General features: G+C 44.1%; 1 protein-coding gene across 3 annotated transcripts in view; it reads left to right on the forward strand.

Moving 5' to 3' along the window:
- CACNB4 (calcium voltage-gated channel auxiliary subunit beta 4) overlaps positions 1-27991 on the forward strand; it is a 124366-nt gene that overhangs the window by 65432 nt on the left and 30943 nt on the right. For all 3 annotated transcript variants that reach the window (XM_073647178.1, XM_073647179.1, XM_073647180.1), the window contains 4 exons: positions 16890-17009; positions 19752-19874; positions 20746-20876; positions 21403-21479. In XM_073647178.1, coding sequence (XP_073503279.1) covers positions 16890-17009; positions 19752-19874; positions 20746-20876; positions 21403-21479 — 451 coding nt within the window. The remainder of the gene's footprint in view (positions 1-16889; positions 17010-19751; positions 19875-20745; positions 20877-21402; positions 21480-27991) is intronic.

Consider the following 27991-nt stretch of genomic DNA (forward strand, 5'->3'; position numbering starts at 1 on the left):
TGGGTTCTTACGACTTTTACCCGGTCTGAATTGGGGCCTTATGTGACAAATCTGGAGGTCCTGGTTAAGATGCCAACCATTTTCTATGAGTTCTATGAAATAAGGGGGCCACTCCTTTTGCTTCTGGGTCGTAATAATCTGTGTAGAACTTTCTTCTCTAAAGGGACTTCTTATTAGGGAATTTGGTCTAAGACTTATAGAGACACCAGTTCCCTCTGTCCTAAGTGGCAAAATCTGGGATCATAATTAAGGACTCATTTTTACTGGTTGGGTTCCTTATCTCCTATGTGTGTTACTGTCCTTTGTTGAAAATTTTGCATTGGGGTCTCAGAGATTTGAACTACAACTTTGACCATTCAATTGTTTTTTAAGACTTAAAAGTAAAAAGAACCTGTCAGTTGCTAAATAAACACTTGAATTACATGCCTTGTAAAAAAACAGTGAGTTCCCTTGATTCTGCTGCTGTTTTCAGTTTTTCACTATGTCACTCCGTTACAGAGATATTCACATTTGTTGCTTTTGGAGCACAGCATGTGAAATCTCTGCTTTGCAGCCCAACTGGCTGTTTCCGCAGAGTCTTCTCTGGGAGTGTACAATTTCACCCCACCTTCCCTGATGCTGCTAATTACAGCTTGGCAGCTGATTTAGCGGTTCAGCAGGCTGAAACACTGCTGAGCTATGATTGTGAGGGAGGGGACAAAGCGCAGGTCCCCAGAGAAGACTCTGAAAAAATGCCGAGTTGGACTGCAAAGCAGAGATTTCACATTCTGTGTTTTGAAAGCAAAAATTCTGAATATCTCTGCTATGGAGTGACGCAGTGCAAAACAGAAAAGAGCTGCTAAATCAGGGGAGTTCAGAGATTCTTTGCAAATTAATTTAACTAAAATTTTTGAGCGAGTAACATCACCTCTTTAAAGGGAAGCTGAAATAAAAAAAAAAATAGCAAGCAAAACCAACAGGCTTTAAAGTTGCATGCAAATGGTTTCAAAAAGTTCTTTAGTGAAGATAACACAATGCACCAGCCTACCTCCTCCACTGCGCAGCATCTTTTTTCTGGCTGCCATTGGGTTGCACAGCTCTGCTGTGGGCCATGTGCAGACTTACACTAAATTAAAATTCCAGGAGCGTCAATTACCCCTGCTATCAACCAGTGCCCTGAAGACCCGGGTTTTATATGGGACCTTCTGGAATCATTATGAGCATTAGAAATAAGGTCCATTAGATTCCTGCTTTCTGCTAGGATGTATTGTTTCCTGTTACTGTCCAGCTTTTATAGTTAGCCTCATTTACCTGTCTGCGGCCTGCCCTGACCTTTACCAGACTACTGTTTTACGACTGAACTTTTTCTTTATGTAGTATCGGCGTCTCTGCCCCCTGACAGGCAGAGACGCCGTCCCACTTACTGCTGCGCTCCCTGCCCGTCCTCTGGCGCTCCTGCCTCTGTTGCTGCCGTCGCGTGCAGCTTCCCGGGCACTGTGCTTAGGACGCGCGCTCCCTCCCTCTTAAAGGGGCCGCGCGCGCCGTCCTAAGGAGTCCCCAGCCAATGTCCGGAGGACCTCTCATATAAAAGACACCTCCTCCAAAATGGAGGTGCCTGTGCAAGGTTGTAGCTTTGTGTGTAACCCTGCTTCAGCCCTCAGGTCCAGTCCGCCCGCCTGACTACCAGTCCTGTCCGCCAGCCTGACTACCAGTCCAGCCTGACTACCAGTTCTGTCCGCCAGCCTGACTACCAGTTCTGTCCGCCAGCCTGACTACCAGTCCAGTCCGCCAGCCTGACTACCAGTCCTGTCTGCCAGCCTGACTACCAGTCCAGCCTGCCAGCCTGACTACCAGTCCTGTCCTCCAGCTTCTCTGCTCTCCAGCCCGACAGTCTGTCTACAGTCCAGTCCGCCAGTCTGTCTATCGGCCCTACCCGCCTGCTTACCTGGAAGCACCTGCCTGTTACCTGCTCTGCCTACCAGCCAGCCTACATGGAGGCTCCTGCTTGTTACCTGCCGTGCCGACCTGTCAGACTACCTGGAGGCTCCTGCTTGTTACCTGCCGTGCCGACCTATCAGCCTACCTGGAGGCTCCTGCTTGTTACCTGCCGTGTCTGCCAGTCCGTCTACCAGGATCACCCGTCTGCCTGCCTGCTGTGCTCATCTGCTGTACCGGTCAGTCCCTGCCTTCTGACCCGTGGGAGTCACCTACTCTCATACAAGGTCGGTCCCCAGAGTAGCACCTGGTCCCTCTGCTCGGTCCTTCCCTGGTCATGGAGTCGATTGAGCCGCCGCACGACCTTGGTCGGTCCGAGTTGATTCCTAGTTACGCCCCTCTGGTCCCTCCTTGCACCGCAGCACAGAGGTTCCAGCACCCGGATCCGTAACACTTTATCGTCGCAGCCTTGACATTTTGCTTGTATGGATGATGGGTTAGGTTTCCTATGTAGGATCTTAGTGGGTTTGGACTTTCTTGGCATGAAAAAGTATTGAAACCATTAATCCAGTATGTTTAAAATTATAAGAAATTAGTATTTTATAGGAGTTTTGAATTTGTGATATTATAGGAAAATCTGCTTAGATATGCAGTGATATATTCCCAATTTCCAAAGGAACCCAATAACCCGTAGATAATGGGGGCAAATAGGCCTTGTCCTCCAGAAATAGGTATTATATGACCAATCAATTTTTAATTTACCCTAGACAGAATCTGCCCAGAGACGACCGAAGAAAAGGTGGAAAATTTCCTGCCAAAACTCAGAATCCCATTTGCATCCCGCTTTAAAGCTCCAAACAGGAATCCGGGAAAATTGGGTGGTTTCACCATTCCTTACCAGAGATACAGTGGGTACGAAAAGTATTCAGACCCCTTTAAATTTGTCACCCTTTGTTTCATTGCAGCCATTTGATAAATTCTAAAAAGTTCTTTTTTTTTCTCATTAAAGTACACTCTGCACCCCATCTTGACTGAAAAAAAAACAGAAATGTCGAAATTTTTGCAAATTTTGTTAAAAAAGAAAAACTGAAATATCACATGGTCAGAAGTATTCAGACCCTTTGCTCAGTATTGAGTAGAAGCACCCTTTTGAGCTAGTACAGCCATGAATCTTCTTGGGAATGATGCAACAAGTTTTTCACACCTGGATTTGGGGATCCTCTGCCATTCTTCCTTGCAGATCCTCTCCAGTTCCGTCAGGTTGGATGGTGAACGTTGGTGGACAGCAATTTTCATGTCTCTCCAGAGATGCGCAATTGGGTTTAGGTCAGGGCTCTGGCTGGGCCAGTCAAGAATGGTCACAGAGTTGTTCTGAAGCCACTCCTTTGTTATTTTAGCTGTGTGCTTAGGGCCATTGTCTTGTTGGAAGGTGAACCTTCGGCCAAGTCTGAGGTCCAGACCACTCTGGAAGAGGTTTTCATCCAGGATATCTCTGTACTTGGCCGTATTCATGTTTCCTTCAATTGCAACCAGTCGTCCTGTCCCTGCAGCTGAAAAACACTCCCATAGCATGATGCTGCCACCACCATGTTTCACTGTTGGGATTGTATTGGGCAGGTGATGAGCAGTGCCTGGTTTTCTCCACACATACTGCTTAGAATTATCACCAAAAAGTTCTATCTTCGTCTCATCAGACCAGAGAATCTTATTTCTCATAGTCTGGGAGTCCTTCATGTGCTTTTGAGCAAACTCTATGCGGGCTTTCATACGTCTTGCACTGAGGAGAGGCTTTCGTCGGGCCACTCCGCCATAAAAGCCTGACTGGTGGAGGGCTGCAGTGATAGTTGACTTTGTGGAACTTTCTCATATCTCCCTACTGCATCTCTGGAGCTCAGCCACAGTGATCTTGAGGTTCTCCTTTACCTCTCTCACCAAGGCTCAAGGCTCTTCTCCCACGATTGCTCAGTTTGGCTGGACGGCCAGGTCTAGGAAGACTTCTGGTGGTCCCAAACTTCTTCGATTTAAGGATTATGAAGGCCACTGTGCTCTTAGGAACCTTGAGTAATGCAGAAATTCTTTTGTAACCTTGGCCAGATCTGTGCCTTGCCACAATTCTGTCTCTGAGCATCTTGGGCAGTTCCTTTGAGCTCATGATTCTCATTTGGTCTGACATGCACTGTGAGCTGTGAGGTCTTATATAGACAGGGGTGTGCCTTTCCAAATCAAATCGTATCAGTTTAATTAAACACAGCTGGACTCCAATGAAGGAGTAGAACCATCTCAAGGAGGATCACAAGGAAATGGACAGCATGTGACTTAAATATGAGTGTCTGAGCAAAGGGTCTAAATACTTATGACCATGTGATATTTCAGTTTTTCTTTTTAATAAATTTGCAAAAATTTCTACATTTCTGTTTTTTTCAGTCAAGATGGGGTGCAGAGTGTACTTTAATGAGAAAAAGAATGAACTTTTTAGAATTTACCAAATGGCTGCAATGAAACAAAGAGTGAAAAATGTAAAGGGGTCTGAATACTTTCCGTACCCACTGTATATTGGCATTATTCTTGTTTGTCACCCAAATAGATAATGACTGAAAACCATTTAACAGAAAACGAAACTCAATGACTTCAAATTACAGGCGATTCTATGAGCCAATGCTGTGTACTCACGTTTTTCTGCCATGCACACACATTGTTTTACAGATGAATTATTCTTTTGCAGTGGTCAGCAACCTGCAGCTGTCATGGTATGCTTGGAGTTAAAAACTATGTGCACCTTTGCACAGATATATGCAAAGTTAAAAAGGACTTGTCATCAGGTCAAAATTATTTCGTTTTTGCCCCTAGTTTATTCCCAATGATCTCTTGTGTACTCTTTTTTTTTTTTTATCCGCCATATGGTTCAAGAGATAGAGGTCTTTTTATTTAGTGCACACTTTTATGATCTTTATGAAGGGGGCGTGGCTCACAGGATTATAATGCAGAGCGGTTTAAGACACGCCCCAGAGGATCCAGTAAGCCACGCCCTCTTAGTAAAGACTGTAACAATTTGCACTACATAAAAAGGCTTGTATCTCTGAAACCGTATGGTGGATTTTAAAAAAAATAAATAAAGACGGAATACTCAGGGGCCCTGCGGTGATAAAGTAAGAGCAAAAGCTGGTCTTTTTTTTACTTGGTGGCAGATTTCCGATTAGTCTTCATTAGAAATGTTCTACCCTTTTGTTGCAGCAGAATGTCTGTAGATCCTTTATATAGCTCCGGCTCCGGCTCCTGACGCCTTCTCTCTGTGATTCTCCCTCCCTTCTCTCAGTGTTAGAGATAGCAGAGATCCTTTATATAGCTCCGGCTCCGGCTCCTGACGCCTTCTCTCTGTGATTCTCCCTCCCTTCTCTCAGTGTTAGAGATAGCAGGACCCTGAATGTCGGAAGTGTGAACCCAACCTTACAGATAGATGTCCTCACAGATTGCAGCTGATTGCGAGGGGTCTCAGCAAGGAAAGACTGTGTGATCAGCTTATGGTCAGCAGTCAGGATTATCCAAAGCAGAGAACAACTTTAAGGGGCAGAAGGGACACTGGGCATGAGCGGCCGGGGTGTGACTAGACCTGTAATCTTTGCACAACACCACCGTATTTTTCACTTTTCTGAGACTGAATTTCCATAGTATCGTAAGGGTTGTCCACTGCTATACTTTATTTTATAAATAGACCCATGGTGGACCTAAAAAAAAAAAAAGACAACACTCACTGACATGCCAGACCCCTGCCGCTCTTGTACACCACTGCTTATGTTTCCCACAGATCTAATTGCTTCCTTTTCTCTTGCGGAAAGTCACATGAATACTGCAGCCAATCAGTGGCTGATTGGCTGCAGCGGGAACATTCCGTTTGGTCCAGAAGAGGAAACAATGAGATTTATCGGGGGGACAGAGGTAGTGGTGCAGAGAAACTGCAGGATTCCGGCAAGTCAGGATGTTTTTTTTTATTTTCGGACCTCCACAGGCCCATTTGGAAAATAATACAATAGAAGTGAACAAACCCCTTTAACATTAGTTAAAACTCATTTATAAATAAAATTCTTATCGATGAACATGACACGGATCAGATCCGGCGCTACATCTACCACCGAAGGGTTAACGGTTTTCATTTTCACTTATACGCAGTAAAGCTGTGTGTCAGAAAGTCGTTTTCACAAACACACTCAGCGTGAAATTATAAGGTGCGTAGTATGGCGGCTCATGTCGAGAGCATGGAAGCGGCATACATCCTTCCTTCTTTTAAATCTCCAATGTCTACAAGTTAACACCATAAATGATATAACATGAGGAGTGGATTATCTTTCGACCCGAATGTGTGGACTCCATCCTCCATGCCGATCACTAGTACAAGGGGCGGACATGCTATATGGGCATCCCATGCAGCTGCACTAGGATCTAGGGACCAAATGCCCCCGTAAAGACCGCTAACTCCTGTCTAGTAGACTGCCTGTAAGAGACTGTGCTAACAATTACTTGTCCTTTTTGAGAGAGGTAGGACGATTGTAAAAAAAAAAGTAGGTGCTACATGATAAACTATTGTATAGCTCAGGGGATGGGGTGGACTCGGAGCCCGGGCCTTGTTGCCTGACTCTGGGGGATGTCGCGGAGGTCGGCTCCCGGGCCCGTACCCTGGGCCTCTCTTTAAAAGGGGGTGATGGATAATTATACGAAAGTTCGGTACGCCACCTGTGGTGTCTGGTGAGGTTCACCAGCGCTGCGGCAGCCCACTGAGGCCGGTGTTAATGCAGCTTGCGTGGTATAGCTCCCCACAGGTGGAGCTGGGCCTCAGGGCAGCAGGGATGTAAGGATGCAGGACAGATGTGACCCAGCCGGGTCTGAAGAAGGATAGGCAGACACGATAGTCACTTCCATACCTTTTACTGATGGAGATTCAGGCACATCCCGGAGCACTATAGGGTGAAGGGTGCATATCAGGGTCCTCCCCAGTGAGCGGGTATAGGGCCTCCTGTTTCTTGCCTTTGTGTAGTAAGTTTCTGACCTGCCTGGAGCTAGGCCTAACTTTGTCTCTGTCCTGCTTCCGGCAGACGTTGTGGTAGGGCCTTCTCTTGGAGTACGCGCTCCCAGCTTGCGGGGCCTCCGTGACTCCTGGCTCTGGTACGTATCAGCTCTTGGGTGATCCTGGGACTTGAAGTCTTCCAGGGGTCTCCGGTTGTCTCTACAGGGGGGTATACGGCCCTGTAGACGCGGACCCCGTGTCCGGTATATGTTTTCTGGGGTGAGCTTGTACAGCTCCTCTGCCCCCGATTCTACTCACTCCTCTAGCCTTCGGCTTCACTCGAGGCCCTCACTAGGCTACACACACTAGCGGCAGCTTGCCACACTTCACCGCTCTTATGGCGTCGGCACACCTTAAGCTCACTATTCTGAGCTATAACTGATTCTGGACTGGGCTCCACTGCAGGCTGACCTCTCTCAAGCTTAACTACTGCAGGAACTCTCCCAACAGACTTGACTCTCTGTCGACTCCAGACTAGACTGAACTGCCTAGCTCCACCTTCCCTATTTATATCCCTATCGGGCTCCCTCTGGTGGTCTGAGGTGGAAGGTGGAGGTGTGTGTATGCTGTGGGGGCCCCTTGTGGAGGAATCCGTTCATGCACCCTTCCAGGATCTGTGGTACCAAGCGCAGCTGGGCGCCACACTATTACTTAATGTGAGGGGCCCCATATACTGTTCTTGCATTGGGGGCCTAAGTGACGTACGTACACTCTACCGAATGGCACGGCAAGCACTACATCTCAACGACTCAATGGCTACTGCCACCAACCAGTTCATACGCTAAGTGCAGCAGTCGAGATGAGTATGTCATCAGCTGCTGCGCTCTGCATAGACACTAACTCACATGACAAAGTGAAATCAGTTTTGTCATCACCTATACAAAGCCCAGCAGCTGATCACTAACTCATCTCCACTGCTGCTCTCTGCATAGGCACTAACTCAAAGGACAACATTCTTAGCAAAGTGAAGTCAGTTTTGTCATCACCTATACAAAACTGAGCAGCTGATCACTAACTCATCTCCACTGCTGCACTCTGCATAGGCACTAACTCAAATGACAAAGTTCTTAGTAAAGTGAAATCAGTTTTTTCCCACTCCCTTTGTCACTAAATATAGGTGATCGCCTTCACTCCACAAGTGGAAGCCTCCCCTTTCTCTCCATCCAAACCTTCTAACTACAATCGACCAACACAGGTACAAAAACCCATTTTTCTTCCCCCCTCCCCCTCCCTAGGTAACTAAGACCCCCCGTAACTGAAGAAAAATCGACTCTCATTCCATTGCAGCCTAACTGGAACGTGAATAACCCACACCTGACCGGACCCCTTCCCCAAAACCCTCCTACACCTCAGATCAGGTAACTAGATATCTCAATAATACAAGAAGGCAACCTCAAAAACATGCCACTAAACAATTCCCTTATTTTTCTCCATATAAGGGGGACCCTCCGACCTGGTCATCAAAGACCCTCCAGGAAGCTCATAACTGCCTCTCAACCAGGAAAAACTTCTAGGGCTCCCATCCTGACTATCTTCCCTCCTCCCATTGCTTTTAGCCTACTAGCCACCTTTTAAAACAATGATTTTTAACTTCTTGTAATCTACGTATTTAATAAAATTGGACAATTTTAACATCTTCATTGTTATTTCTTGCCACATACCCTATACACTAGCGCAAGTTGTTTTATATATTTTTTAGCTTGAAAACGTTAGACAACTGTGGTAGTTGTCCTCTCTTGCAGCAGATATAGGGCATACCCATTAGCGCCACCATTCCATTGAATAAGTTTTGCCATTACCTATAGAAAGCCCAGCAGCTGATCACTAACTCATCTCCACTGCTGCACTCTGCATAGGCATTAACTCAAATGACAACGTTCTTAGTCAAGTGAAGTCAGTTTTGTCATCACCTATACAAAGCCCAGCAGCTGATCACTTACTCATCTCCACTGCTGCACTCTGCATAGGCAACAATTAAGATGACAGAGACTGAGCAGCTACTAGGGTTAGGGGTAGGATTAGACATAGCATTAGGGATAAGGTAAGGTTTAGGGCTAGGGTAATAAAATAATTACATAAAAAAACATAAAAATGTAACAAAAAAAAAACATTAAAAATATAACAATGTATAACTTTGTATATTCAAAATTTTATGTCGGATTTCAGAAAAAAAAAAAAACCTAGATGGTAAAGGGCAAACTGTAATTACATCAGTATTTTATTAAAATGTGCTTGGGGGATGAGTGGTTCAATTGTGGACTGGGCGTGTTAAAGGCCCATGGTTAGGGGCGTGCAAAATACTTGCCTTGCCCCGTGTGCTGGCAATCCACACTACACCACCGGCTTTGCTGTTTGTGTCCACGCCTGAAGCTCAGTGATTTTAAGGGGTGGCCAGCCATACTCTCCTGCCAGATATGACCCCAGAGTGGAGACACTGCTATACGCTGGGCCGGACATTTTGAAGAGGCAGCGTCTGACACCCATGGGGCACTATGCGCGGGTTATATTAATTAGAATAAAGCCCATGTTGTCACCAGGTATCAGACTGATGCGGTAACATGGGACCCCATGGATCACCAACCATCCATCTTCTCACATAAAGACTCGTTCTCTTCTTTCCAATACTTTGTAGTTTTAGTTTGAGGAGCTGAACCCAGTCCAGTCCCTCCTCTTGAAGGTCTTTGTAATGTGAGGAAATAAAGTAGCTGCACATCTACAGGTTGTACCTGTCCAAAATAAGACACCGCCAAGTCAACCATTTTGTGCCACCATGCCATGGCCACTTGTTACCTTTGGATGAACCAATAGTTGCATAGATATAATTCTATACATTTCGGATCAATCCTACATCTTCATTGAAGTGTCCATTGTAGATCGATCTGTGTAACCCTTCTTCACAACCCTTAGACTTTATTGTCAGTCCTCATATACTGACCATTTGAGATAGCGCTGCAAAGCTCTGCCAATTGCATCCCCTCTGGTGGTCTCCTGGAGCAGTGTCAATCTGGGACAATGATACCAAGGATCCCCACCATGTCTACAAAACATGTGCATCAATAGGATCTATTACGTTATTTATGAATTAACCCATAATAAATACACCCAAGTAGTGGACTGTGATCAGGTTCTAAAGGGGCTGCTTTTTTTCCTGGGTCTTTGGGACCAATATTGCATTTGAGTGTGAGCCTACAAGAGGATCCTCTGATGTCCTGTTGGGCCAGACTAAATATTTACTGTCTTTTAGACTTGATGAGGCTGGTGTACTTTCTATGAAAATCTATCTCTCAATGGCTGTGTAATTCTTTTTGCAAGTTTTTCTGGCTAATATTAAAATAAGACTGAAAGAGCTAATGAGTCCAGATATATTCATGAGCGGAGTTCAGGCTCACCAACAACTGCAGCTTGTACTGAGTGAGATTTCAGGAGCAGCAGAGAAGGAGGGATAGGAGGAGCTATCAATTATGCTGGGTGGGCCTGAGAGCAGAGAAGAAGGGACGTTGAGGAGTTGTCAATCAGACTTGATGGGCCGAGAATCAACAGCAGGAAGGAGGGACATTGAGGAGCTTTCGGTCAGGTTAGCTGGGATGAGATTCAGAAACAGGAAGGAGGGACATTTAGGAGCTGTCAATCAGACTAGATGGCCTGAGCATCAGCAGCAGGAAGTGTGACGCCTCTTCTCGGAAGCCCTTTATTTACCCTGGGAGATGGGGGACTCGGAGTCGCGTCCTATGATGGAGAGATGGGGTGCAGCCATGGCCCGGACCCGACCCGTGCTCAGGGCCGTCACATTAAAAAGGATGGTATGGGCTTGTCCGGGTTGAGTGGCTGATTTATGACTACGCCACCTGAGGCACCTGGTGAATGCCACCAGTGCTGCTGCAGTCCACTGAGGCCTGGTGTTAAGGCGGCCAAAGTTATTACTACTCCCCACAGGCGGAGCAGGGCCTCAGGGCAGAGGGACAGGATGGAGGGGGTAGTAGTAGAGGAGATCGGTCGCCGCGTCCCACGGTGTGGCGCAGAATAAACAGTCCGGAGGTCATAGGGGTGAACTTCCAAGGCTTTACTCACTTTAGAAATGGCAGAAGGAAGGCGACTCCCTGCTCCCCGCGGAGTTCTGCGGCTACCAGGGACGGGGGTCCGACAACCTCCGAGTAAGTCCAGGATTCAATCAGGACCCTACACCAGAGTGTTCCTGAACTACAGACCGAATCCTTTCCTGTCCGTGTGTGTAGATAGGCCGGGTCTCCCTCTGAGCTCCTCTCAGAACAAGGGCACGGGTGGCAGCTCCGCTCCGTCCGATACCTGGTGGGATCCTCAGGGCATACCGGGCTTTCCCGTCCAGGACATAGAGTAGCAAGGTCGGCTGTCGGGGATGGTACCCCTCCTGCAGCCGGACTCCCTCTGAATAGATCAGCATGGCGAGGACAGGTGGCGTACACCGCTCTGTCTGCTTCCTCCCCGGGATCCATTTGCTGTGGAGCCACACTCTTAAGCTCCGGGCCTTATTGGTCCTGGTCCTTGGCCGGGTTGAGACATTCCTGGTCTTCAACCTGCCCCTCGACCCAAGGCCAGGGTACGGGGGCCGTGTCTCCATCCGATGCGGGCCCACACAGGATTCACGCTCAGGGTGGGAGATCACAGTTACACACAGTATTTGACAGCACAAAAGACCAAGACCAAAGATGGCTTTTTATTAAATATGAAATTTAAAGTGTAACTAACTTAAGTCCTCCACCCTCACCCACTAACTGGTTCCCCTAACTCTTGGTTCCCCAGTCTCCCTGTAACCAGGGGAACAGCACCTAGTGCATACTTGCTCCCTCTGGTGGAGAAATGTGGTGTTGGATGCAAAGGTTGGGTCCCGACTATCACACTGTTCTTACCTCAGAGGAGGAACACTACACTCCATTAGAGAATGCAGCATCCCTGTGGCGGTCGAACCCTCAGGGGCGCCACAAAAGGAAGGACATTTAGGAGCTGTCAATCAGAATAGATGGGATGAGATTCATCAACAGCAGAAAAGAGGGACAGCGCTTTTTATAAGGCTAAATAAATGGAGATTTGGGATTTAGGAGCAGCAATCAGGTTAGATTTGGGGAGATTCAGCAACAGCAGGGGAGGAGGGACAGTGATGATCTGTCAGTCAGGCTAGATGAGCAAAGATTCAGCAGCAGCAGAGGAGGAGGGACACTGGAGAGCTGTCAGTCAGACAAGATGAGCAGAGATCCTACAGCAGAAGAGGAGGTACAATGGGGAGCTGTCTGTCAGACTAGATGAGGAGAGATCCTGCAGCAGAGGAGGGACACTAGGGAGCTGTCAGTCAGAGTAGATGAGCAGAGATCCTGCAGCAGAGGAGGTGGGACACTGGGGATCTGTCAGACTAGATGAGCTGAGATCCTGCAGCAGAGGAGGAGGTACACTGAGGAGCTGTCAGTCAGACTAGATGAGGAGAGATCCTGCAGCAGAGGAGGGACACTAGGAAGCTGTCAGTCAGAGTAGATGAGCAGAGATCCTGCAGCAGAGGAGGAGGGACACTAGGACACTGGGGAGCTGTCAGTCAGACTAGATGAGCAGAGATCCTGCAGCAGAGGAGGAGGTACACTGAGGAGCTGTCAGTCAGAATAGATGAGCAGAGATTCTGCAGCAGAGGAAGAGGTACACTGGAGAGCTTTCAGTCAGACTAGGTGAGGAGAGATTTTGCAGCAGAGGAGGGACACTGAGGAGCAGTCAGTCAGGCTAGATGAGCAGAGATTCAGCAGCTGCAGAGGAGGAGGACGCTGAGGCGCTGTCAGTCAGGTGTTGGGTGGAGAGTTCTAGTACCCAACAATATTTGGGGAGATCATCAGTCATTTATCCTCATTGTCATACCTTAGGTAAAAGTTGAGGCCTCTGAATAGCGAAGGAGAGCTCAGACATGACTGTGTACTTCCATGTTCTACTGGTGCTTGCATTGTATTCTATGGGCTTTGTGCATACATGTTCCTCAGAACATTATAAGCCCTGCTCCGTCCTTCCTGAGACTGCCAGGATGGCCTCCTTTTGAACATAAACTCCTCCTTGTTCAAGACTCCAATAATTGGACAGTCCTGTGAAATACTGGACTGTTAGCGGATATGTTCATGCTTTAACTAGCACATCACACCATCACATTTCAATATACGGCAACGGAAAATCTGATCTGTATGTATAAATGTACTGGGCTCTAGGCAGGCAACGGCTTTCAAGGCCAATTTGATGAAAAATAAGATTCTGACCAACAGGCAAAATAATACTGCTATATGGTAGCTAAATAATGGTACAGATGTAGCATTTCTTAAAATGACAACGATATTCAGATGCAGAAAGTTGTAAGTTGAAACCTAAATATATGAGTCTAATGGTTTTTGTTGCAAGTGCTAACTTTCTGCATCGTGATAACTTTCTCGTGTGTTACTTTAAGAAATGCGACATCTGGACCCTACATAATACTGCCATATTTTTCCTAGATAATACTGCAATTTAATACCAAAGCATAACAGCCTTGCCCCAGGGGAGAAACCTGGCACCTACTACAGTTGTTCCGAGTTCCGACCCATAATGACCTGTGCATAACAAATGCAATGTACAGTTCCCTTTAATTCTGTGAAATGTGAGCCAGTTCTGGGATTCCTGGGGAGACTTGAGATGACACACATACAGCAGCCTCACCGCAATATTCTGCCTGTAACTATAGTGATTGAATAATGCAGCACAGGCACCAGCTCCAGTTTCTGAAATCACAGCAGGACCGAGCTGCTTTATGGGAGATGTTGGTAAAAATTCTGTATTCTGCTGGTTTTGCAATACTGACACGACAAGCTGTAATGTACAGAGTCATAATAAGGTTTCGGGGGGAAAAAAAGGGGCAAACCTCCCAGAGCTGACAAATCTTTCGGTCATCACAGAAACCTTCTAGAAAGCAACACTTTGCTTGTGATGGAGCCTGGTGGGCTAAATATCCCGAAAAGTCTTATACAGGGGGTATTAGTTGGATTGGTCATGGGGAAAAATTTTACCCCAATTGCCTATCGATCAACTACCTCCTGGAGGGACCGCCATAAAAGTTGCCAAGTATGGGTTAAATTGTGGCATGGCTATCTCATGCCTTAGTACAAAGGTGTCCTCCTCTAGAACATACTTGCCAACTTTAGGCAACTTCTCTTGGAGTCCGGGAGATCTCCCCTTTTCTGGGAATCTCTCGGACATTCCAGTAGAATTTGAAAATATTCCCTAGAATATCACTGATATTCAGAACTGGTTGGAGCACAACATTGGAGCCCCAAAAAATTCTGTGTTTCGCCATACAGTCTCCTGAATAAGAAAAATTAAAAGATGCGTTTTACAGTATGCAGGATGCAAAACTCAATATTTAATACTGAAGAAGGCTGGAGTGTAGATTAGCATCAGGTCAAACTAACAACCATCATGTTCATCCTTTAGGACAGTTATTCGAGCTGGAAATCTCATGCACACACATCGTTTTTTTTTTCCTGACTGAATTGGAAAACTGCTGCGTTTTTGAAATCTGCAGCATATCACTTCTTTCAGTGTTTTTACAGCGTTTTTTTCACCCATAGAATGCAATGAGTAAGTGCAAAAAAATGCAGCAAAAAACGTTGCTATCAGTTTTTGCTGCGTTTTAGTGAAAAAAAAAGCATGTACAGCAGGATGTGAAACAAATTTATTTTTGTGACTTTCCCAAGTTTAAACCATAATGTCTTGGTCTCCTCACCTGAGAATGGCAGTTAGGATTAGTACAGTTTAATTAAATTAGTGATGTTTGTAAAGTAAACATTGGCTGACCAAGGTGTGAGATTGAACAATACCCAAGCAACTCAAGGGCTGACCAAAGTGTGAAAGTAAACAGTGTCCTACAAACTCGATGATCTGCCAATGTCTTAGGTGAACTATTCCGAGACCAATTCACCTCCCCGCGCTGTTACATTTGCAATTGGGTATTTTTCCATAAACTCATATGAACATTTTTGTTCAGAATAGTCACTATTTTTCACACATAAATATCTTTTTCCACTAAATAATTTGATCAAATTGCCCCTTTTTTCTAAAAATAGTTTTATGGTTTCACATATGTTTTGCACTGGTGACCTAACACCTTGCATTGCTCATGCTTCTGGGGTGGAAGCAAAGCTGAACTTTGGGATCCTGAGAAACGCAGCGAAAACGCAGCAAAAAATGCAGCAAAACCTGCTTTTTGTAAACAGCTTTTTTACTGCTAAGCGAGCAGGTTTTGCCTGCAGAAAAAAACGCTGCAAAAATGCAACGTGTAAGCATAGCCTTATTCTACTGAGCCAGACTCCCATTAGGAGCCAGAGTCAAGAGCAGCTGCAACGAATGTCTCCCCTTCTGAGAAAACCGAAAGTCCATGGAAATCACTAACTGAACCTGTTATTTTAATGGTACACCATGGTAGACTTACTTTTGTAAGAGCACTTTGACTTTGGTAGTAAATCATACTTGACAACTTTTGGAATTGAACTTGTGGGAGATTCTACAGTGAACTGAATAATTTTTGCAAAACCCCCTTTTTTTACAGTCCAGCCTATTTCCTGCCCTCAGAATGCCAAAATTCCTGTGAAATGCATCGAAAACCCATGAAAACTCTGCTTTTTTGGTAGGTTTTTGGAGGCTTTCGCAGTGACTGTGAAAGCTTCCAACTATTCCCTTTTTCTCGGGAGCCTCTTGGACATTCCATGAGAGTTGGAAAGTATGAAGCAAATTTTGCACATTTTGTCGTAAATTGTTGCACTTAGTTTTAGACCTTTGTGTTTATTTATTGTAGATCGTTTTTGTGGGTTATTTTCAAGGGGTGTAGTGTAGCGGAAAAGGAGCATAACTTATATTCAATAACTTGACCTTGGTTGCAGCAAAATTTTGTAGATAAATAGTGGTGCAAAGTAAACCAACTAGTATACAGTACAAAAACAAACAAAAGTATCCAAAGATGCCCTAAATTTATCATTCTATCTGAGCCACTTGGTGCATTTTCATACCGTTTAGTCTACTTTTTCACTTGGACAGGATAAATAAATCTGTCTTAATGTTTGTTCCTGTTTCTCACCATTTTTTACTGGTCATTATTTAGTTGTCCAAATCAACGATAACCATGACTCAAGTATTGTAGAGGCCGTCCTTCCACCACCTTCCAACACAACTTCTTTTATTGACACCCAGTTACCCCAACCGCCCTTTTGCGATAAATACAGACCCATAGGTTGGATTAAATGGGCCAAGACAGCCTTTATTACAACAAACACAACAATAAATAATAACTTTGGGTTAACGGAGGTTCTTGGAGTTCCAAAGACCTGACGTACTCAAATATTGTAAACTTCCCACGACCACCAGCTCGAGGGCACCTCTGTCACCAGAAATGCCTTCTCCATGCCACCGACTCCCCATGGACTCCACCCTGAAGAGCCACAAAACTCCACCAGGCCATTACCAAATTCCAAAAACAACTGGAGGGTGCCATCTACTTGATGCACAACTCCCCCACCACAATTTTCCATCAATTCCAAGAATCACTTCAGATCGCCAAGCCGAAATGATACCATAACAATCCTACCTATGCCCCTTTTACCAAGAGAAACCAAAAAGACCAGAATGGGCGGGACCTTTTGCTCTGGTACCCCCGTGCTAATTCAGGGCCTCTCAGCCCCTCCCTCCCTTGATTATGTGCCCACTCTTTCTTGCAACCACCCAACTACGTGAAAGCCAATTAACCCCTTGTTTGTCTTACAAAGCTGAGTCATGGGTTAATATGCCCATAGCTCTGTTGGGGCTCCGTTTTGTCCTGTATAAACCTATAACTAGTAGATATACTGTATGAAGTCTTTCTTTTCATTGCATCTTGACCTAATTCCTGTTCTCTGTCTTTTAGGGATCAGCAGATTCTTACACTAGCAGACCATCCGATTCTGATGTCTCTCTGGAAGAAGACAGAGAAGCGATACGCCAAGAGAGAGAACAGCAAGCTGCAGTGCAACTTGAGAGAGCCAAAGTAAGACTCACACCGAGAGGTGAAAAAAGCTAGAAATGTGATAGAAAGCATCATATCAGATACATAGCTACAAATGAGGACATGTAGAACAATGTGCACTAATCATACCAAAGCCATCAAATCATGTATATCAATACGAGTTATATCATGTGGAGCATATGTTGTCAGGATTTCTGTTGCCCTTCTACAGTTTGACCACAAGTGGCTGGTATTGTTCACTTTAATATTGTGCTGCAGTTTCACTCCTTACCACTGGAGGATGCTGTTGTGTTCTGCAATTGCCCTTTACCAAGATGGCAGATTCTAAATCTATGGAATCCATCTTGTTTCCTGCTGGGGCCTACTTAAAGCCGCATGGATCTGTTACTCATTGCTTGAGTATTGTGTCTAGCTGTTAGCCTAGTTTCAGTCTCCTGCTCTTGAACATTCTTACCCAGACTGTTCTATTCATCTACGGATTGTTTCCTACAAACTCCTTGCTATCTCCAAGAACTTTTACTACCGCTTGCTATTCCTGCTTGTGCTTTTTAGGCTACTGGTTTCCAGCAGTACTACGCCAGTATCGTAACATATAAAAAAGAGGCCCCCAGAAAAAAACAGGGTCCGTTTTATAAGCATATATTATATTAACCATATTTCTTGGACAGGACAGGTGTTCACATTGCATATTGGCACTGGGTCATTCTGACCTTCCCTTTTTCAGAAACCATAGCAGCATCAGGGGTTGCTCAAATGCTCGTTGTAATTAGCAATTATATGATATTGTTGATACAAATATGCAGCAAAGTTTTATCCTTTCTATATGCCATGTTAGAAGATAGAGGAGTATCTCTCAGTTAAGGACTTAATCTATTAAAAAGGGTGAGAGGCTACAAAATAAGAATTTTATTTATATAGCGCCAACATATTCCACGGACCCGTCTCACTGTCATGGATGTATGTAAAAGTCATGACATCAAATGCTTGCCGTGTCTAGAATATTAGGGTTGTAGTTTAGATCATAGGTTCTCAGGGTTCGAGTGATATCAATAGTCTAGGTGCAATATTTGAGGTTCAGTGCTCTTTAGAAAGTAGCATGAAAACTTTTACCACTTTGTACTGTGAGTGTAGAAGGAAGATGTTGGGAGGAGGAAATTTAGCCACTAGGAGCAAAGATTATAAAGATTAGAGCCTGTTGCTGTCTTCTCTCACCCAAGTATATTTCCTTCATATAATCACCCCTCTTACTAATTACAGCCTGTTACTGTGATCTCTCCCTCTGCTCAGCCTACATAGACACCAAGATGGGACACAGTACCTTTTCTCATGTTATCATCCCTCTTACTAATTGCAGTCTTTTCACGGATAGCGCTCATACTTTGTACAGTCTACGGAGATGTTGACATGTCCAATTGTTTTGCTGGACCAAGTGGTCTGAGCAAAATGGTGGAGTTATGTCCGATATTGATCCGAGTGTCAGATCAAAATCAGCAATGCAAGTTCATGGATCTGTGTAAAAATTGGACAGCATTCAGATAGCATTTGATTGCTGTCCATTTTTCACGGACTGCTACATAGGAAAAGGTGGAAAAAAAAATTTTCTCCTCTGAGAAAAATTTATGAAACTCGGATTAAATTCATTGATGAAACTAAGACTTTTTTTTCTTATATATAAAAAATTGGATGTCTGAATGAGCCTTTACTGTGATCTCTCCCTTGTAAAAGCCTCCAGTGACCCCAAACTGGCGAATACCAGAACTTTTCTTCATATAATCAGCCCTCTTTCTAATCACAGCCTCTTAACTGTCACCTTTCTTACAGTACAACCTCCAGTGATCACAGGGTGGGGAAAACTAGGAACTTTTTTTCATGCTATCACCCATCTTACCAATCATAACCTGATACTGTCATCTCTCCCCCTTCCCACTTTCCAGTGACTCTGATGGAGGGGTATGGGTGGATACAGGAGTTTTTCTTCGTGTTATCACCCATCTTACCATTCATAACCTGGTATGGTCATCTCTCCCCATTCACTCTTTCCAGTGACTCTGACGGAGGGGTGTGGGTGACTACAGGACCTTTTCTTCATGTTATCATCCATCTTACCAATCATAACCTGATACTGTCATCTCTCCCCCTTCACTCTTTCCGGTGAATCTGATGGAGGGGTATGGTGGATATAGGAGCTTTTTTTCATGTTATCATCCATTTTCCCAATCATAATCTGCTACTGTCATCTCTCTCCCTTCACTCTTTCCAGTGACTCTGACAGAGGGGTGTGGGTGGATACAGGAGCTTTTCTTTATGTTATCACCCATTTTACCAATCATAATCTGCTACTGTCATCTCTTCCCCTTCACACTTTCCAGATATTTCTTGACTTTATAGCTCAAATGTTTATGGCATCCGAATCATTGATATTTTGGGTTTATTTAGTTCTGGTGGATATGTAAAGATATGTGTATGTGTAGGAGTAAGTATCACATGTAGACCTGCCCATCTTGAACGTTTATAGTTTAAAAGGATTTCAGACTTTTTATGCTTTTTTTTTGCAAAATTGCATGAAGGCTCCTATGATTGTGAAATGCCTGGTTCTAGATTTGAACTTTCTAAAAGTCTGAAAATCACCCTGGCATCAAACTCAACTCGGCTACACCTGTAATAACCTGGCAGCGCATACTGTAAATGCTAAAGTCAATATCTGACGCTGAACGAGAGCGTAAGATTTACACGGATATTCATGACGGGTCTTTTTGTCCTTAGACCAAACCAGTGGCATTTGCTGTAAGGACGAATGTGAGTTACTGCGGGGCCCTGGATGAAGATGTCCCTGTACCGGGCACTGCTATTTCTTTCGATGCCAAGGATTTTTTACACATTAAAGAGGTAAATCTGGGATGGATTTCTCTTGCCACCTGTCACCAGCTAATAAAACATCAGCGGTCAGACCACAGCTTGTTAAGGCTAAAAGGAAAACTGACCAGCTGCCAGATCTCCGGAGGAAGGATTTGATTAACCTTTTCAGCACAAAAGTCTTTGCCAACCATAAATTACTTATTCCTGATCTACTGCAGAGCCATAAAACTGTGACTGTGATGTCAATACCTGGTCTCAGTTATGTAATGAAAGCCATACAGATATACATCAATTTCTTTTTAACTTGCCCTCTGGTTACCCAGAATTTCCAGTATCGTGGAAAAACCTTTAGAGTGCCACCATATAGTAATTCTGTTCAGCTTCATAGTACAGAGATAGGGAGACATACATAGGCACAGTAAGGTCCCAAGACTTTTATATAACCCAGCTGGTTTTATTGATAATTTGGTCGAACTTCAATTTCAAAATTTTGGGAAAATTTTATTTAAAAATTTGTCAAAATTTGATCAAAAGATTTGTCAAAATTGTTCACGATTTTTGTTCTTTAATTGTAAAACAAATGTTTGTGGATTTTTGGAAATACAACAATGACTGGTGGATTGGGAGGTTAGTTAAAGAATGTTGTGAGATTCTGTTCAGCTTCATATTACAGGGATAGGGAGACATACAGAGGCACAGTAAGGTCCCAAAACTTCTATATAACTCTGCTGATTTTATTACTAATTTGGTAAAACTTCAATTTTAAAATTTTGTCCAAATTTTTGTTACAAATTTGTCAAACTTTTTGTTGCAAATTTGTCAAAATTTTATCGATAGATTTGTCAAAATTGTTCACAATTTTTGTTCTTTAATTGTAAAAGAAATGTTTGTGGATTTTTAGAAATACAACAATGACTGGTGGATTGGGAGGTTAGTTAAAGAAGGTTGTGAGATCGGCTTCATTCCAAGTCCACTGAGACTGGAGAATATTAGAATACAGCAAGAACAGAAGAGAGGGAGATTTCATACAGGGTAAGTCCAGCTTTTTTAAGGAGAAAGCAAAACAATAACCCGGGGTTGTCAAATTTTCTTTCTAAATAACAATTTAAAAATTACGGTAAAGAGAGGATCTACAAAAATGTGAAACTTCAATAGAAGTGAACGAAAAGAGATGAGCATACGCAGCCACCTCTCCATTCCGAGTGGCACAAGACAGAACCCATTTTTTAGATAGACGCAGGTATACCATAATTGTCAGATATTGGAATACATTTTTAACCCTTAAAAAACCCTTTACACTGTACCCTGACCCTCAGCATCAGAAATATGCCCCTCTAAATCACCCATGGGAGGGCTCCTGTGATTAATAGCCCTCTCTAATTAAAAAAACACCCCCTAACTTAAAATCAACGCAAAAAAAGTCAAGCAAATTATTTATATATTTTAGATATTTACTTAGAATTTTATATAGATCTCAACTGTAGTGAATTGTTTTTTTTTTCTATAGTGAATGTTCTTTGAAGGCTTAATTAATTAATTAGTTAATTTATTTCCACAGTAAACCAAGTGGCACTTCTTCTTCAAGCCTTGGAGAAATGGTAACGGGAACATTTCGGGCAACCCCACCATCTGCTGGTGAGGAGGAATTTGGTTTTTATGTCTGGGTTATATAGCACTAGGTTGAAAGCTGTCATGTATTTCTGCATGGTGGCCCTTTAATAAAAGGATATCCTATACCCATCAATATAAGCGTTATGGCTGTTTATCATATTAATAGTATCAGATTAATTAATGTATGAGTCAATTGTATTCATTTTTTATACATCAAATATGGCAGACAGTTTTTTTTAGCATTTTTGTTTCTACTTTTACATGTTCTTTTATTTTGGAATTTCAATGATATTTTACTCCTTCCCCCACAAAAAAAGGGGAGACCTCCTGGACTCTCAGATAAGGTGCAAAATCTACTTTGTGCTATGTACGCCCCTAACCTTTTTTTTATGGTTGTGACACCATGCCTTGACAAATTCAGGGGACGGGACCAGAACGTGGTTGGATGCGGAGCGGTCTTTGGAAAGGAGTTCGGATCTTTCAAATAAAAATTTGAAGTGCATTGCAATCCTCCATCTCTTGAAAAGTTGGCAAAAATATTCTTGCTGTAAACATTTTTTTTTAAATATTTTGCCACTGCTGACCCAGCGCTTTAATGATGAGATGACTCTGTTAACTCTTTCCCAGTCTGCACAGCAAAGTCAAAAATTATTTCTTACAGCTGGTTAAGTTTCATTACTTGCTTACTTCTTACAAAATATTAGATTAGGAGATTCCTTATAATGTCCATAGTCTAACCATGGTATTTATGGGCAGCCTGGTGGCTCAGTGTTTAGCACTGTTTCTTTGCAGCGCTGGGGTCCTGGATTCAAATCCCACCAAAGACAACATCTGCAAGGAGTTTGTATGTTCTCCCCATGTTTGTGTGGGTTTCCTCCGGGTTCTCCGGTTTCCTCCCACACTCCAAAGACATACTGATAGGGAATGTAGATTGTGAGCCCCAATGGGGACAGTGATGATGATGTCTGTAAAGCGCTATGGAATTAATGGCCTTATATAAGCAAAGCATAATAAATAATTGTGTGTATAACCATATCCAGCGCAAGGCAACCTTGTTCCAACAGTTCATGATTTTATGGCTGCTGATTCTGCCTCCATTAAGGCACTTATGTGGGTAATCTTGCTGACACTATTAATTGGTGCTCTCTGGCTGGCATATGTGTGGCATTTTGACTATCACTATTTTTGGTTATGTTAATCGTGTGAGCCGATATTCCTTGGGGACACTGGCAGTCACTATTTATCTGTGTACTGTTTGTGGCAATTTTTATATAAGACATTTAGCAGCACTATCCTTGGAGGCATCTATGTGGGCACTCTGACTTGCACGTAGGGGCATTTTGACCTGAATTATTCAGAAGGCACTATTTATGTGATCACTGTTGGTGGCATTATTTATGTGGTCACTGTTGATGGCATTATTTATGTGGTCACTGTGGGTGGCACTGTGCCGAAACAGCTTCTAATCTTAATCAGCCTGATGTCTAGATTTGTTAAGCCAAGAGAAATACACTATTGTGTTTGTGTTGACTTGTTAACGTATGTGTTTTTCTGTGGCTGGTCAAGAAGGACATACTATTATATGTATAAACCTGAATGTTGACTTCTCAACAATGATGTTTGTTTCCATGCTGATTGCATATTGTACTAAAGCCAGCTAGATGTTGATTTAAAGAGCCTCTCTGCTATACCAACTATGTAAATTGATTAAATGCTCAAACAATGAGACCTGAGCCTTGTGGAATAATACCCTTCCTAATCCTTGCCCTGTGGATGTGGACTTGGAAGGACAATTGTAACTAGTTAAGGGACATATACCTCTGTAGCAGGCCGAAAAGAAAGTCAGACTCTTCAGGACATCAGCTTGGTAGCATGGCTTTACCCAGAGAGACACAGATTTGGATTCTATATGATTCTGGCCTAAGGGTAAACGTCCCTGACTGGAAGGCTACGGATCTGCTCCATTGACCATCAGAGAACGCATGGATACATTTGGGGAGACCAGGTTGGGTCGATGACGTCACCTGGCCCCATAGATATGTTATTTGGGGTTGCAAGGTGGGACCCTCCTGATGCCTGGAACCCATAGAGACGTTCGGAGAAGCCAGACTGGGACCAGCCGGTCATCTGGCCCCATGGAAACTCTTGGAGAGACCAGGGTGGGACCCTCAGGTCTCCTGGCCTTGTACCTCGATGGACTGTCAGCTTCCTAAGCATGCTGCTACCTTCTCTCTGTGGGTTTCCGCCAAAAGTTGGGGGCCACTGGTTGAGGTTTTTGACCCTGGAGGTCCCAAAGCCGCAGCTGATTTGTTCTCGGCGGGCCAGCGGAAGGGTGAGACTGTGTAATGTTGTACCATCTTGAGTATTTTGCTGGGACTGTTCTGTGTGTTTATTATCCACTTTATGGTTCAGTAAAGTATTGCTACACTGTTTTACCCTCACCCTGTGTTGTCTGAGTAGTATTACACTCACTGTAGACCCCGGGACTTCACAGGCACTATTTATGTGGTCACTGTGGTTGACACAATTTATATGGTCATTGTGGGTAGCACTATTTATGTGGGCATTGCAGGTGGCACTATTTATGTAAGCACTGTCAGTTGCACTATTTTTGTGGTCACTGTGGGTGGCACTTTTTATGTGGGCACTGTGGGTGGCACTATTTATGTGGGCATTGTGGGTGGCACTATTTATGTAAGCACTGTCGGTTGCACTACTTATGTGGACACTGTCGGTTGAACTATTTATTTAGTCATTGTGGGTGGCTCTATTTATGTGGTCACTGTGGTGGCATTATTTATGTGGGCACTGTGGGTGGCACTATTTATGTGGACACTGTGGTTGTCACTATTTATGTGGGCACTGTGGTTGGCACGATTTATGTGGGCACTGTGGATGGCACTATTTCTGTGGGCACTGTGGGTGGCACTATTTATGTGGTCACTATGGGAGGCACTATTTATGTAGTCACTATGGGAGGCACTATTTATGTGGTCACTATGGGAGGCACTATTTATGTGGGCACTGTGGATGGCGCTATTTATGTGGGCACTGTGGATGGCACTATTTATGTGGGCACTGTGGATGGCACGATTTATGTGGGCACTGTGGATGGCACTATTTCTGTGGGCACTGTGGGTGGCACTATTTATGTGGTCACTATGGGAGGCACTATTTATGTGGGCACTGTGGATGGCACTATTTATGTGGGCACTGTGGATGGCACTATTTATGTGGTCACTATGGGAGGCACTATTTATGTGGGCACTGTGGATGGCGCTATTTATGTGGGCACTGTGGATGGCACTATTTATGTGGTCACTAAGGGAGGCACTATTTATGTGGGCACTGTGGATGGCACTATTTATGTGGGCACTGTGGATGGCACTATTTATGTGGGCACTGTGGTTGTCACTATTTATGTGGGCACTGTGGTTGGCACGATTTATGTGGTCACTGTGGTGGCATTATTTATGTGGGCACTGTGGGTGGCACTATGTGGTCACTGTGGGTGGCACTTTTTATGTGGGCACTGTGGTTGTCGCTATTTATGTGGGCACTGTGGTTGGCACGATTTATGTGGGCACTGTGGATGGCACTATTTCTGTGGGCACTGTGGTTGTCGCTATTTATGTGGACACTGTGGATGGCACTATTTATGTGGGCACTGTGGATGGCACTATTTATGTGGGCACTGTGGATGGCACTATTTATGTGGGCACTGTGGATGGCACTATTTATGTGGGCACTGTGGATGGCGCTATTTATGTGGGCACTGTGGATGGCACTATTTATGTGGGCACTGTGGATGGCACTATTTATGTGGGCACTGTGGATGGCACTATTCATGGCATTATTTTGAATGTCTCTATTCTTAGTGCCATATTTGACTTATTTTGATTCCTATGCTCTTGTTTCTGTTACTGCATATTTGACTAAAACAATTAGTCTCAGTTTTGGCAGTACTGAAATAAATAATTATTGGGATCCTTTATGTGCATCATCATTGGAGCTGTAAGGTGATGTATTCTCTGAATAATGACATATCTGAGGCTCCTGATATGGGAAAACTGCTTATCTGCAGCCGCCTGTCAACACATGATGGAGCCTCCTTCTAATATTAGAAAGTCAGAAGCTCTGATGTCTGAACCACTGCTAAATGATTGCGGACTTGTAGGAAAATCAGATACTGGAGGAATGTTGCGCAGCTCCTCTCCTCTTCTTCAGATCACCGCTGCTTTTCATGACCAAGTTTAGACAAAAAACATGTGCACTAGTCAAGAAGCCCAAAACAGTTTTCTTAAAGGAGCTCATGGTCTTAAAGCCTTTCTCAAGCATCCGTTTCTCAGGAGCGGTATTGCATTTATTTTCTTTTGCCTATAAGAAAATTTCTGATGAAACACTGATGGTAAAAATGGACTCGCTGACCAAACACTGGTGAAAATCTCATCCAAAAAGCTGGTGAAAAGCGTAAATGAGGCCTTATTCCAGATATAGCGCCATTCTTGGCATTGGCAGTGCCAGGTATTGCTGCAAAGTCACAATTATTTGAATGAGACTGGGGTGAGGGAACACGGACTGTATCATGAGAAGCCTTTCCTAGAACCAGAAGATAATGTAACTACGCTTTTTACTTGGGCACGGTGACTATCACAATTTATGTGGGTACCGTGGCTGTCACTATTTATTTGGGTAATGTGGCTATCACTATATGTGTGGGCACTGTGGTTGTCACTATTTCGGCACTGTCAGTGGCAAAATTTATTTGGCACTGTGACTGCCACAAATTATATAGGTACTGTGGCTGTCACTATTCCTTTGGGCACTGTGGCTGTCACAATTTACTTGAACACTGTGACCGTCACTATTTATGTAGGTACTTTGGCTGTCACTATTTATGCAGGCATTGGGGTTGTCACAATTTATTTGGGCACTGTGACTGTTATTATTCATAAAGGGCACTCTAGCTGGCAGTATTTATTTTTACACTCAAGCACATGCTATTTATGTGGGCACTCTAATTGCTGACGTTCATGTGGGATGATATTATTGTTAGGGAACATTCTGGCAAGCACTATTCATGTGGGCAATCTGGGTGGCACAAATTTTGTGGGCACTGTGGCTGCACGTTGACTATTACTAGGAGGCTTTTTGATTATAACTATTCTTTGGGGGAGCGCTCTGGATACAGCATTTTGCAATACTTGAAAGTACTATCTATGTGGACACTCGAGTTGTGGCTATTCACGTGGGCTGATGTTATTCATGTGGACACTCAAGTTGTTACTATTCAGGTGGGCACTCTGGTTGTCACTATTCATGTGGGCACTCTGGTTGTCACTATTTATGTGGGCACTCTGGTTGTCACTATTCATGTGGGTACTCTGGTTGTCACTATTTATGTGGGCATTCTGGTTGTTACTATTCATTTGGGCACTCTGGTTGTCACTATTTATGTGGGCAATCTAGTTCACTATTCAGGTCAGCACTCTGGTTGTCACTATTCATGTGGGCACTCTGGTTGTCACTATTCATGTGGGCACTCTGGTTGTCACTATTCAGGTGAGCATTCTGGTTGTCACTATTCAGGTGAGCACTCTGGTTGTCACTATTCATGTGGGTACTCTGGTTGTCACTATTCATGTGGGCACTCTGGTTGTTACTATTCATGTGGGCACTCTGGTTGTTACTATTCATGTGGGCACTCTGGTTGTTACTATTCATGTGGGTACTCTGGTTGTCACTATTCATGTGGGCACTCTGGTTGTTACTATTCATGTGGGCACTCTGGTTGTCACTATTCATGTGGGTACTCTGGTTGTCACTATTCATGTGGGCACTCTGGTTGTTACTATTCATGTGGGCACTCTGGTTGTCACTATTCAGGTGAGCACTCTGGTTGTCACTATTCATGTGGGCACTCTGGTTGTCACTATTCATGTGGGTACTCTGGTTGTCACTATTCAGGTGAGCACTCTGGTTGTCACTATTCATGTGGACACTCTGGTTGTCACTATTCATGTGGGCACTCTGGTTGTTACTATTCATGTGGGCACTCTGGTTGTCACTAATCATGTGGGCACTCTGCTTGTCACTATTCATGTGGGCACTCTGGTTGTTACTATTCATGTGGGCACTCTGGTTGTTACTATTCATGTGGGCACTCTGGTTGTCACTATTCATGTGGGCATTCTGGTTGTTATTATTCATGTGGGCACTCTGGTTGTCACTATTCATGTGGGCACTCTGCTGTCACTATTCAGGTGGGCACTCTGTCACTATTCATGTGGGCACTCTGGTTGTCACTATTCAGGTGAGCACTCTGGTTGTCTCTATTCAAGTTGGCACTCTGGTTGTTACTATTCAGGTGGGCACTCTGGTTGCCACTATTCATGTGGGCACTCTGGTTGTCATTATTCAGGTGGGCACTCTGATTATCACTATTCAGGTGGACACTCTGGTTGTTACTATTCATGTGGGCACTCTGGTTGTCACTATTCATGTGGGCACTCTGCTGTCACTATTCAGGTGGGCAC

Source organism: Phyllobates terribilis, unplaced genomic scaffold (genome assembly GCF_046119375.1).
Source record: "Phyllobates terribilis strain yellow unplaced genomic scaffold, ASM4611937v1 Scaffold_9__5_contigs__length_417890890, whole genome shotgun sequence".
In the NCBI taxonomy this organism is placed as follows: domain Eukaryota; kingdom Metazoa; phylum Chordata; class Amphibia; order Anura; family Dendrobatidae; genus Phyllobates; species Phyllobates terribilis.